Raw genomic sequence first — 13123 nt, 5'->3', positions numbered from 1 at the left:
AAAGGAAGTGTGTGTGTGTGTGTGTGTGTGTGTGTGTGTGTGTGTGTGTGCGGCACGTTGTTTTTGGTTCTGCTTGTTCCTGGCAGGTGACGGGGGGGGAAGCGGGGACACATCACACATCAGACGTTCAGACATAACAAATACAGCGAACAAGGCCTCCTTTGATTGAAGCTTAGACAAGCATGCCAGAGCGTGCTGCCACACATACACACACACACACATGCAGTGGAAGGGAAAGTTTACAATCCTCAAAAGCCTTGTGGGGGCCACAAATGTTTCTTTGCTCTTTCCTTGTTTCTTTTGAGCATATGCAATCTTCCTGCAGATTTATGGCAATCAAACGTGTGATACTTTGTGTGAAGCATATTCATTTATTAAATATTTTGAGTAATTCGATTACGCCGTCAGTTATGAATAAGTGGCATTCACACACAATGTGTTTTTGCATTGAAAACAGTTAGATGGAGTGCAGTAGTTTTGAGTTTCCCCAAATTATAATTTAAATTCATAACAAATACAGCGAACAAGGCCTCCTTTGATTGAAGCTTAGACAAGCATGCCAGAGCGTGCTGCCACACATACACACACACACACATGCAGTGGAAGGGAAAGTTTACAATCCTCAAAAGCCTTGTGGGGGCCACAAATGTTTCTTTGCTCTTTCCTTGTTTCTTTTGAGCATATGCAATCTTCCTGCAGATTTATGGCAATCAAACGTGTGATACTTTGTGTGAAGCATATTCATTTATTAAATATTTTGAGTAATTCGATTACGCCGTCAGTTATGAATAAGTGGCATTCACACACAATGTGTTTTTGCATTGAAAACGGATGGAGTGCAGTAGATGGTTAGATGGAGTGCAGTAGTTTTGAGTTTCCCCAAATTATAATTTAAATGATAAAACAGGGTTGCTGAAATAATTTTTCTGAAAGAAGTCTCTTCTGCTGACCAAGGGTGTGTTTGTTTGAACAAAAACACAGGAAAAATAGTAAATATTATTGCAATTTAAAATAACTGTTATATATTTGAATATATGTTCAAATGTAATGTATCCCTGTGGTGCAAAGCTGAATTTTCAGCATCAATACTCCAGTCTTTGGTGTCACATGATCCTGCATGTGATCATTCTAATATAATATAAAAATAATAATATTCTAATAATATAAAAATATGAAGCAACACAACTGAAAACTTCATCAAACTTCTTTTTTTTTAAATAGAAATATTTTGGAACATTTAAACGTCTTTACTGTCACTTTTTTAATTTAATGCATCCTTGCTGAATATAAATATGAATTTCTTTCAATCTTTTGAACAGTAGTGTATATGTTCAGAGCCATCTTCTGAGAAATCAACCGATCACAGCTCTAAGTTTGGCCCCAGCAGCACTTCTGCATTTCATGCGTGGTTTAAAACATTTCCCAATCTGAAAACACCGACCTCTCGCTCCGAAACACTGAGATCCTCTTAGTTTCTCTTCCCCTTCATGGGTGCAGATGGGAGAAAGGTGTGTGAGAGAGAGAATCATAGAAAGAACACCTTGCAAATGCGTAACGAGGAGGAAGCAGAACGCAGAAAAGAGGAAGTGAGACGTGTTTGACAGGAAGCAGGCTTGTGTGAAAATCCCTCATTCAAAGCGCAACCAAATCTAGTGCTGTTTTATTTTATTCATGGAAATAAGGTGATTAAATGAGACAAATTGGTTTGAAACCAAAATGATGTTAGTTAGTGCTGGTCTGGATGGTGGAGCTGTTTACTGATCAAAATGTAGACTTCCTAAAACACCGAAGTTTGCATTTAAAAATCTTACAATAATTGCATTTTCTAAGAAACATCAGACAAACTTGACAAGCCCTGAGTGATAAATGTTGGCATTGAGCTGAATGGCTGGATGTAGTGATGAAAGGACAGAACCGGGCTGGACTGTATGTTTCCTGCCGCGTGCTTCTCTCTGATCTAGCGGCCAGAAATAGCAGCGGGATTATGGTCAGCGGAAACCGTTATTAAGTCATTCAAGAGCTCTCTTTCTCTCTCTTTCTTTGCTACTTCTCTTTTCATACCATGAAAATCAGAAGCAGCTGCTCTCATGGGCCCGATGTGTCCGTGTTTTTGTGTGTGCCGACGTGTTTGGATGAGCTCTGCTGAGTGCAGATTTGAGGAAACGCATAAATGTGCATTTGTAACTCTTGTTTGTGGAGGTTTCTGGCTTGACCAAAAGTGTGTGCAGATTTTTAGGGAAGTTTGGACAATAAAATGCTGTTTGGAAACTGATTATATTTTTTATTATATTATAGTTTAATATTTTATATTTTAGCTTCTTTTATTTGTATTTGTTTATTTATAAATATTTATAAATATTAATATTTATGTTTGTGCGTTTCTTTTTATTTCGGTTTTAGTTGGATTTTTTTATTTTAGTGTTTCAACATTTCAAATTTTAGTTTAGGTTTTTAATTTCATATTTGTGACCCTGGACCACAAAACCATACTCTGAAAGCTGAATAAATAAGCTTTCCATTGATCTATGGTTTGTTATGATAGGACAATATTTGGCTGAGATACAACTTTTTGAATATTTTGAATCTGATGGTGAAAATCGCCTTTAAAGTTGTCCAAATGAAGTTCTTAGCAATGCATATGACTAATCAAAAATTAAGTTTTTATATATTTACAGTAGGAAATTTACTAAATATCTTCATGGAACATGATCTTTACTTAATATCCTAATGATTTTTGGCATAAAAGAAAAATCAATAATTTTGACTCATACAGTGTATTTTTTGGCTATTGCTACAAATATACCCCAGCGACTTAAGACTGGTTTTGTGCTCCAGGGTCACATTTATATGTGTGTTTGTATCGTTTTAGTTGTAGTTTTTATTTTAGCAAATTTAATGCTTCAACTTAAGCTTCTCAAATGTCCTCAGTCACTTTGATTTCTCCAAATAGTTTTGGAAAGTTGATGAAATGGAGCAAATGGAACTAGCTGAAGGGGATTTTGGATGCTAGAAACATCTACAGTCTGATAACTGAGACTTTGGTTACAACGTTCACAACTTTGATCATTCCCGCAAATCAAACCTCAGAGGATCGGAATGAATTCTTCTCAAGAAAACGATTTCAAACCCACTTCTAAAAGACGTGTTTCCATACTAAGAGTCATTACAGAAACACTTTCCCAAGTCAGCTTTTCTCACCTAGAAATGATTATTCTGTCATTATTTACTCACCAAACCCGTATGCACCCCATTTTTCCATGGATGACAGAAATAGATTAGTAGAGCTGCTCCGGTTGGCAATAATCCATTAATCAAATAATCAAATCTTCATAATGCATCTTCAGAGTAACATATTTAAATATATGATAATGGGGAATTTAAATATCGGTCTGTTTTTTGCACAGACTTATTGTATGACTGGAATATAGTGTGTATATATAGAGTTATGTGAACTACTGTTATAATCCTTTTATGGAGCATTTAGTCCTATTTAGATCCAAACAGGTTTGGAACAAAATGAGGGAGTATTTTCATTTTATTTTAGTACTATATACAGTGGGTACGGAAAGTATTCGGACCCCCTTAAATTTTTCACTCTTTGTTATATTGCAGCCATTTGCTAAAATCATTTAAGTTAATTTTTTTTCCTCATTAATGTACACACAGCACCCCATATTGACAGAAAAACACAGAATTGTTGACATTTTTGCAGATTTATTAAAAAAGAAAAACTGAAATATCACATGATCCTAAGTATTCAAAGAATTTGAGGGGGTTTGACTGTATGCTCTGTATATATATATATATATATATATATATATATATATATACTTTTATATTATTTATTAATATTTTGATGTAGATTTTATTTTTATATTTTCAGTTTTAATTTTAATTTTAGTTTGTTCTAGTAATTGTATGTACTTTTGTCATTTGTACATGTCCATTTTTATATATTTTTTACAAATATTTCTACTTTAATTTAGTTTTAGTCATTTTAATACTTCAACTTCAATTTATTTTATTTGAGTTTGTTGCCAAGGCAGTATTTAAATTTTTTTTAAGCTGAAGTCTAATATTTTTATTGTATTTTATTTTATTTCAGCTTTATTGATATTATGATATAATTGTATTTGTATATTTTCAGTTTTCATTTTAATTTGAGCAATTCTATGTTTTATTTTGATCAATTTTATATTTATTAAGCTTTTATATATTTCTATTTAACTTTATATTTATTTCGGTTGTACTTTTAGCCATTTTAGTACTTCAACTTCAACTTATTCTATTTCAGTTGCCAAGACATTTCTATTTTGAATTGTATCTCATTTTTATCTAATATTTTATTTTTGCATTATTTAAGTTTTATTTTAAGCTTCATTTCAATTACTTTATTTTTAATTTATACGTCTTAGTATTAGTTAACAACAAACACACTGATTTGTAAGTACCTTATATTCAGTGAGTATTTCTCCCATCTCCATTTTTGGTAGCCGTGTGTGTGGGTGTGTGTTAAAGCCCAGTAAAAAATGAGTCCCACTCGCACCGGATGCCCGAATTCACCTCCAGCCACCCACCCAGCCATGTGTGACTCCTGCTCCAGATCACAAGCCCTGAGTCTGGGGAGGGAGGCAGGAAAAAAGGGGGTTTCTGGAGGGCCTGGCAGCGGGCCACACTCTGGCTGCACTTGAAACGGGCCGCACACTTTTTGGCCGCTGTGCATAATTTGCTTCCTCTCTGATGGCTCTCCCTCCCCTTCAGTCTGGAACTCTGCAGGCGATCGGCGAGCGTTTATTAGACCATGGGGAGAGAGAGCGAGAGAGAGAGAGTTTTTTTTTACTTTTAAACATCTCTTTAATCACCAGAAAACATTAATCAGTTTATATATGTATGTGTGTATATATATATATATATATATATATATATATAAAATCAAGACAAATTGTACAGGTATAAAAAATTAGAAAAGTAAAAAATCAGAGAGAGAGAGAGAGAAAGAGAGACTCATACTCAGAGAATGTCTTCTCCTCCTCCTGCTCTTCTTTATTCAGTGTCCTCGTGTTTGTCTTGAATAAAGATCCTTTTTTAATATTCTACTGATTTTACATACACTACCATTGAAAAGTTTTTGAAAGAAATTAATACTTTTAGCAAGGATGCATTAAATTGTGACAGTTAATACATTTATAAAGTAACAAGGGATTACTATTTCCAATAAATGCTGTATAATCAGATTTTTTTCTTGAGCAGCAAATCAGCATTTTAGAATGATTTCTGAAGGATTGTGTGACACTCAAGACTGGAGTAATGATGCTGAAAATTCAGTTTTGGTCACAGGAATAAATTATGTTTTGCAATATATTCACACAGAAAACAGTTATTTTGAATTGTAATAATATTTTTTTACAATTTTTACTGTATTTCTGATTAAATGCAGCCTTGGTTAGAAGAAGATTTTCTTTCCAAATCATTAAAAATCCTACTGACCACACACCTTTGAACGCCAGTGTAAATATCATAGTGCATTAATATGGCATTTACTATATTATAGTCATTTACTATATTATCATCCAATACCATCACTGTACCACTGTTTTGTAAGAGATGTGAGCATGTGAGTTTAGTGAGCTGGACAGAAAAACTGTAATCCATAAACCGTGTGTGTGTGTGTGTGTGTGTGTGTGTTTGTGCAGGTGTGTGTTTATGTCTGTGTTCTCATTAACCATTAATACTATTTCTGTATTTTTAGGGTATTTCTTGGATTTGCTAGTGAAGTAGAGCAGTCATAAAGTCATTTATTGAATATGAATATTTGGTTTTAGATTCTAGGCAGATGCAAACGTCTCCATCCTGGTCGTACGAGCAGTCATACCCTTACCTGGGCCCCATCTCCACCCCAGCGGTTCACTCCACCACACCCATCTCCCCCAGGCCCAGCGCTATACACTGTGAGTTTCACCATGGTGCACGCCTACTTTTTAAAAAATTCTATCTATCTATCTATAAAATATTTAGAAATTCAAATGTGTATATATGATGAAAAAACGTGTGATTTTTCATATAACAAAAAGGTTTTTAATACTTTTATTTAACAATAGCCCCGTTTTGCAAACAAGATTTAGCAACTACAATAAACAGATAACATGTGAGGACTTTTGGAGATGTTTCTGCACAGACAAAAGACAACAGAAATCTCACACACATCTCCTCTAGAGTTTCAGATCTCAACAGTGTCTCAAACTGAGCTCAAAAGTCTACAATCAAAACTCAATATGATTGCAGTATAAATTAAAACATTTCTCATCCAATGATCTGAGCTGCTCCACATTGATTTCACATGTCTGTACTTAACTAGTGACTCATTTGGCCCATTTTTAACTATATAACTAAGCAAATGTTTCGTGTTCCTCTAGGTCCAGATCTGACGGCGTTCACTGACCCTCGTGTCGGTCTAGAGCGTTCCTTCCCATCGCTCCCCTCCCTCCCGGACGGCCGTTTCTCGGACCCACGGGTTCCGTACCCAACCGGAGCGTTTACGTACACACCCACCCCTGTCACCAACGCCATCGGCATTGGCATGTCAGCCATGACCAGCCCGGCAGGCCGCTACCACACATACTTACCCCCAGCATACCCTGCGGGCTCCTCCCAGGCTCAGGCCGGACCTTTCCAGGCCGGCACGTCCCCATATCACCTTTACTACAGCAGTGCCGCCGGCTCTTACCAGTTCTCCATGATGCCGGGTGGAGGAGGAGGGGGCGAGCGCTCGCCACCGCGCATCTTACCGCCCTGCACCAACGCCTCCACAGGCTCTGCCCTCTTGCACCCCTCTCTGCCCAATCAGAGCGAGGTGGTGGTGGAGGCAGAGGGAAGCCACAGCAGTTCACCAACCAGCATGCCAGTGGAAGCCGTCTGGAGGCCATATTGACGTTTAAAGCAGTCGTTGACCAATAGGACGAGGGCAACTGAATGAGGTGGTTTCTGTTTGGACTCAATGGACAGATTTGTGTTTTTCACAGAACAGCATGAGACTCATTTGTTTGTTTTACAGCTGTACCGTGTTTGTATTATTATTATTATTATTATTATTATTATTAATATAATTGTTGTTATTATTATTGTTGTTGTTCGTCTCATCATCACTGTGCGGAATTGTTCATCAGCTCCACCCAGTTTTATGTAAAACAGAACTCACCATGTTACATCTAAGGTCAGAAACAGACTCTACGCAAGTACTCAGATGCAGATGTGAGCACTTAGCCGACATGATGTAAGCAATTTAACACAATTTGGGTGTTAATAAATGCATATCGCTAAAGAATAGAACAGTCCACCTAACAAAAATAAAATATATTTGCAGCCACTTAGTTCACAAAACAATTTATGCATACATTTAAAATAATAATAAATAAAATACTAGTAATGAATTTTATGTTTTGATTTTTTTATTGTACGCTAACGATTACTTATTGTTTATTTCTGCTTGTTGACAATAATTATTTAAATAGTTATTGCTTCAGTTGCCTGACACCTGGCAGTAAATAAAAATAATGAATATCAGAAAACAATATCAGTTGATCACTACTTTGTACTCCATTCAGGTAGCTGATATAAACATGCAAATTAATAACATTTTGAATAAATATAATTCTATATGCTAAACATTTAAATTATTATTTAAAGCGATTAAATAAATATTCATTATGCATTTTAAGTTCTGATTGTTTTTATTGCAGTCTAATGATTGCTTATTGTTTTATTTCTGCTTTTGACAATAATTGAATATTTAAGTAAATATTGCATCAGTTATCAGACACAATACAAATAATGAATATCAAATATGCTATAAATAAAATTAATTATGAATACTTTTATTGTAGTCTAATAATTAATACTGCTTTTTGACAATACTAAAAAGCCACTTAATAAAAATAATTAGTAGTTGATCTCTATAGAATTCATTTCAAGTAAATGATAAAAAAAACATGCAAAATAACTTTGCAGGAATATAGTGCTATATGCCATACATTAAAATATTTATATACTGTATAAATACGTTAAATATTGGTTTAGTTACCAGATACTTAATAAAAATAATATCAGAAAACAATCTGAGTTGATCAGAATTATAACTGAATGGAGTCATGTCCACTAATTTTGCTCAGTTCTCTTCAAACTTCACCGTAACTGTAGTTGACTGTAGAAGAAGATGATTTACGCTAATGTCCATTTGCGTAATCGCCATCGCATTGCATTCTGACACATTTCTGAATGTAAAACATGCATGAAATGAAGCTTGTGTTGCTGGAAGAGTTTGTGTTGAACTTGTGTAGAGTCTGTTTGGGATCTAATACTTTTAAATTGATCTACAATATAGAATCCAAATGTAGTCCATTCACAAATTGTGTGAATAGGTCAACAAATGCCCAATAAGCCCCCAGCCTGCTGTTTCTTTCCCGCTCCATTGTCGTTCCCGAAGCCGAGGTGAACAAAGCGAAGCCTCTGCTGGCTGCTCTTATATGCTCTTAAGAGCTTCAACAGACTTTTGACTCTTTACATTTCCAGGTTTACGAGACTTCACCCGGTCACTGCCTTTAACAGTCGTTCTCTCCGCTAGATTTACAGCGAAACATGGTCTCTGCGAATTAAAGCTTTCCAATTGATGCTCTCACGTCACAGTTTGATGGTCGGCTGGATGGAAGATGGGAGAATCATGGACCTGATTTTTTGTGTAAATAGATTGTAAATGACTGTGGCGGTTAATGGTGGTTTGATCGCTTCACACACTCGACACGGTTCTCAACTTCCACAATTGTGAAATGAGCAAAACCTTTTGAAATGCAGCTTCATTTTTTCCTTTTTGTCCCTTTTCGACATTTCTTTGGAAAATATAACATTTTGTTGTGAAGAAACTGCTTATTTCTTTACCACGTGTACTGTGTTTTATTTCTTTTCAGTGGGTGCGTCATCCTGCAGAGTTTCAAATCACCTAAAATTATGGTACCATAGTGCTGTTGTTACATGGACTTCACATGCTCCTATGTACTGTATTTAATGCAGCTGTCCAATTAGCATAGCACCTGGTCCAAAATAGTACTCTTTCGTCTTATAAAGACCATTACAACCACAGCCATATGTACAGTCAAGCAACATTCCAGTTTCCTTAAGAAAGTGTTAAAATCTAGTTTGCATATTTTTTTAATTTTTTCTGAACAGTTTCAGTAGAGACAAAGATGGATTTGCTATTGAAGGACTCAGAACTATTGTTTTAAGGCCAACACGAAATCAAAATTGTCTCAAATAATACTGTGAACGATTGATCAATGCACATGGTCATCATAATCCAATAGTCAAATGAATTTCCTTCTTATTTTTCAGCCAGCTGTCAAACAGATACACTTATGATCACGCAATCAAGAGTCAAGATTTGTATTTGTCACATACACAGTAAACCTGGCCAGCTACTTTGACTGGGCATTAAGTATAAATAAATAGTAAGCAAAAATGGAAAAATAATGAAAAGGTCATAATAATAGCAAAATACAGTAGCAATAAGGTAACAAGTCGACTGTGTTATTTTAGTATTATAGATAGCCTACTATTATAGTTTTATAATATTTATTTTATAATAGTTGAATGAATTTTATTTTTATATTTTCTGTTTTCATTTTAATTTTAGTTAAAGTTTTAGTAATTTTGTTGTGTTTTTGTCATTCTTATTTTTTTTATATGTGTCTATTAATATGTCTATAGTTTTCATTATTATAATTTTTTTTTTACCATTTTAGTTTCAGTTATTTTAGTACATCAATATAATGAAAATAAGAAATGTTGCCTTGGCAACCAACTGCAATAACACAAGTTTTTATTTTAGTTTAGATTACGTTTATTATATTATTATTAACAAAAGTTGTTTCATGTTTTTTTTTGTTTTTTTTTGAGTCAAGTCACATTTATTTAGGTTTTGTTCTCATTCAAATGCATCAGTGCAGTTAAATCGATAATATTACTAAATATTAATTGTCGATAATGAGTAACGAGTGGTCAAATGTACAGAGATATGCAGAGTACGAGGAAATAACCTAGCTAATAATAATAATAATAATAAAACAATTTTAAAATGTTTTTTTTCTTGGTTATGCGAACATTTAGAGAACATTCCATTTTTAACATTTTGCAAACATTATGGGAACGCTACTTTTGGATGTTCTACAAGTAACATTTAAAAACTTTAAGACAAACGTCTAACTGAAGTGTTACAAATAAATAAATAACATTACTTGAAAGATGTATAAAGGTTTTAGTGCTAACATTTTGAGAACCTTTAAAAGATCCAACAAACACGGAACACGTTTTTGTTTTTTGTTTTTTTTGCAGTGAGAGGCACCTTTTTTAAATTGTTTCTATTGTTTATGCGCCCCTGACGCCTCACGTTTTTAAACTTGCAAAATGCGTTCTGTGTGATCGGGGCCTGAGAAGGTTTTGCTCCCATTAAGTTCTGAAAACATTATTTCTGAATGTTCTCTGAACTTTCAAAACATCCAGATTTTTTAACATTTTAAAAAACGTTGTTGCTTAGTTATGCAAACATTAAAGCTAGCATTCCGTTTTATCACTTTGCAAACATCATGAGAAAGTTACTTTTGAATGTTCCTTTAAACAAGTAGTAACATTTAAAAACGTTAGACAAGCGTATAAATAATATATTAATAACGTTATAACTTTGACAAGATAATTATTGGTCTATCTATTGGTCTAATGAGCATGTGCCAGTGTTAAACACCCCGTCTTTCATGCTCATGTGTCTGTGTGTACTATTCTCGACCCAGGAAGAATTTACACAGAGACGAGCCTCGACCTGCCCACAGCCTGCAGATACGACAGATAAACTGCTCTCTCTCGCTCGCTCGCGTTTACAATGTTCCTTCCCCTCAATTTGTACTTCCCTCTTTCTGGCCAGAATTAAACACAGACCCGCAGGAGACACAGAGGCTAAATAAAAGGCAGACCTGTCCCAGGACACTGTCAGCCGGGCCTCGGCTATAATTGTGGTCTAGGAGTCGGGCCAAGGCCTATAAAATCAAATCGCCTTTATAAAAAGAGCAGGGGGTGTATGAGCAGCATGACAGAAACACCCACAAACACACACCGCTGGCTGTCTGTCTGTCTGTGAGAGAAATACTCTGTGAAATTGAGTATTTCTAGTAACCAGAGCCTGTCTGGTGCTTTTGTGCTTCAATTCTACTTGATTATTTTGGAAAGATATTCCACCGTACAAAAACAGAAAATATAATTGCAACCATCTAGATTGCAAAACAACTTTGCATACATACTAATATGGTACAGTATATGCCATACATTTTTGAAAATAATTAAATAATATTTAAATATTTAAAAAAAAACTTAAAATAATATCAGAAAACAATATCAGTTGCAAATATCTTTGCATAAATATAAATCTATATACCACTCAGAACAATAAGTTAATAATAAAATATAATGTATTTTGTTTTTATGTTTTTTATTGCTATCTAATGATTACTTGCTAAAGTTTTAAATGTCTTTTTTTTTTACAATTATTTAATATTTAACTAATCAGAATATAAGTTTTGCGAAACACAGTAAAACTACGTTTACATAAAAAGCACAAAGAAATAAGGAATTTGCATATAAGAACAATGTTATGTGTTAAATGTATTAAATGAAAAGAAAATAATAAATATTAACTATGTCAGTTGAAACAATAAATAAATAAATACATATGAACATTCTGTTTTTGCAGTGGTGTCCCTTTACTTTTCAGAAAGAAAAAAAAAATCTTACAATTTTTGCATATGCATATTTGGGGGTTGAAAACTATTTGTGCACTGTTAAAAGTTTAATTTTTGTTATAAATACATATGTATTTGGCATTATAAAAAAATCTGCATGTTCCCATCATTCATCAAAGAGGCATCCTGTTATGCTATTGCAAACATAACATTTTAACACAAATACAGTGTTTATGTTGTGAATACAAAGGAAAAAAACTATTCAATTTTAAAGGGGTCCTATTATGCTCTTTTACAAAGTCTTGATTTTGTTTTGGGGGTGTACTAGGACAGGCTCTCATACTAGGTTGTTTGAAAAACACATAATTTTTTTCATATTTTACATTATTACAACACCTCTCTCCCCAGTCTGGCATGTCTCGTCCCATTCGTCGAAATTTGTGATATCACAAATCCCGAAAAATATGCGTTGTAGTCCAAACGAGTCGTTCGTTGTAGTTTTTGAAAAGTGATTTCTGTTAAATATAAAATATCTCCTTTTGAAGTTGACTTTGAACTTTGTAACGTCGCAGATCTTTTTTATGCTCAAACAGCAACATTACAGACTAACTAAAGTTGAAAAAGTGAAAAAGCAAAATAGGACCCCTTTAAGAAAAACTGTGGTAATACCATGGTACAGTGTTGAAATCAGATGCCAGAAGTTGCTATTTCATGAACAACAAATAAATCATCATCTAGTAAACAAGCTATTAAATTAATATGGAGCAGCTCGGAAATGTTTGCATTCATATTGAGATCTCTGACTTTTGATCGCAGACTTTGGCATCTTGATCAAGTCGGAGCAGAGTTTGAGATATTATTGAGATCTGAACTCTAGAGGAGACTACTGGGCTCATTCACCTCAAATAAAGAGGTTATTTTACTTTTGGCAAAGCTGATTTTGTTTTCATGTAAATAGATTCTTTAAAACCCAAGTCTAATCTCTATATTATTATAAAAATGCCCAAATTTAGCTGAGGGTCAGGCGGTCATTCATCACGCGTGCCATCATTCCTAACCAGCAGCAGGATCGATCTGAAGAGCCAGAACCTCTGACAACTCATCCATACCCACAATATTCAGCTCCTGACACTTCACATCATCATTAATCACTAATGCAAATGATGAATAGCGGCAATTAAACGTGACATGAAGCAACATTGTCCCATTAATCTAGATGCTGGCATATGGAAAGACAGGAGTGACAGAGGAAATTTTGCCTGAAATCTGAGTGAATAAACTAGAGTACAAATATCAGCTTTCATTTATTTTAGATTTTATAACCAAAGTTGTACTATATATATATATGTATA

At 34.3% G+C, this 13123-nt stretch overlaps 1 protein-coding gene across 4 annotated transcripts in view; it reads left to right on the top strand.

Annotated features, from left to right (window-relative positions):
* The window catches only part of LOC107571884 (runt-related transcription factor 1-like), a 26664-nt gene extending 19633 nt beyond the window's left edge, over window positions 1-7031 (top strand). For all 4 annotated transcript variants that reach the window (XM_016258267.1, XM_016258265.1, XM_016258268.1 and 1 more), the window contains 2 exons: window positions 5823-5948; window positions 6414-7031. In XM_016258267.1, coding sequence (XP_016113753.1) covers window positions 5823-5948; window positions 6414-6928 — 641 coding nt within the window. In that variant the 3' untranslated portion in view covers window positions 6929-7031. The remainder of the gene's footprint in view (window positions 1-5822; window positions 5949-6413) is intronic.
* The last annotated feature ends 6092 nt before the right edge of the window (window positions 7032-13123 follow it).

The sequence above is a fragment of the Sinocyclocheilus grahami genome, unplaced genomic scaffold (assembly GCF_001515645.1).
Source record: "Sinocyclocheilus grahami isolate Dianchi unplaced genomic scaffold, SAMN03320097.WGS_v1.1 scaffold1665.1, whole genome shotgun sequence".
Taxonomy (NCBI): domain Eukaryota; kingdom Metazoa; phylum Chordata; class Actinopteri; order Cypriniformes; family Cyprinidae; genus Sinocyclocheilus; species Sinocyclocheilus grahami.
The sequence above is the reverse complement of the archived record's forward strand: the minus strand, read 5'-3'. Positions and strand labels throughout refer to the sequence as shown.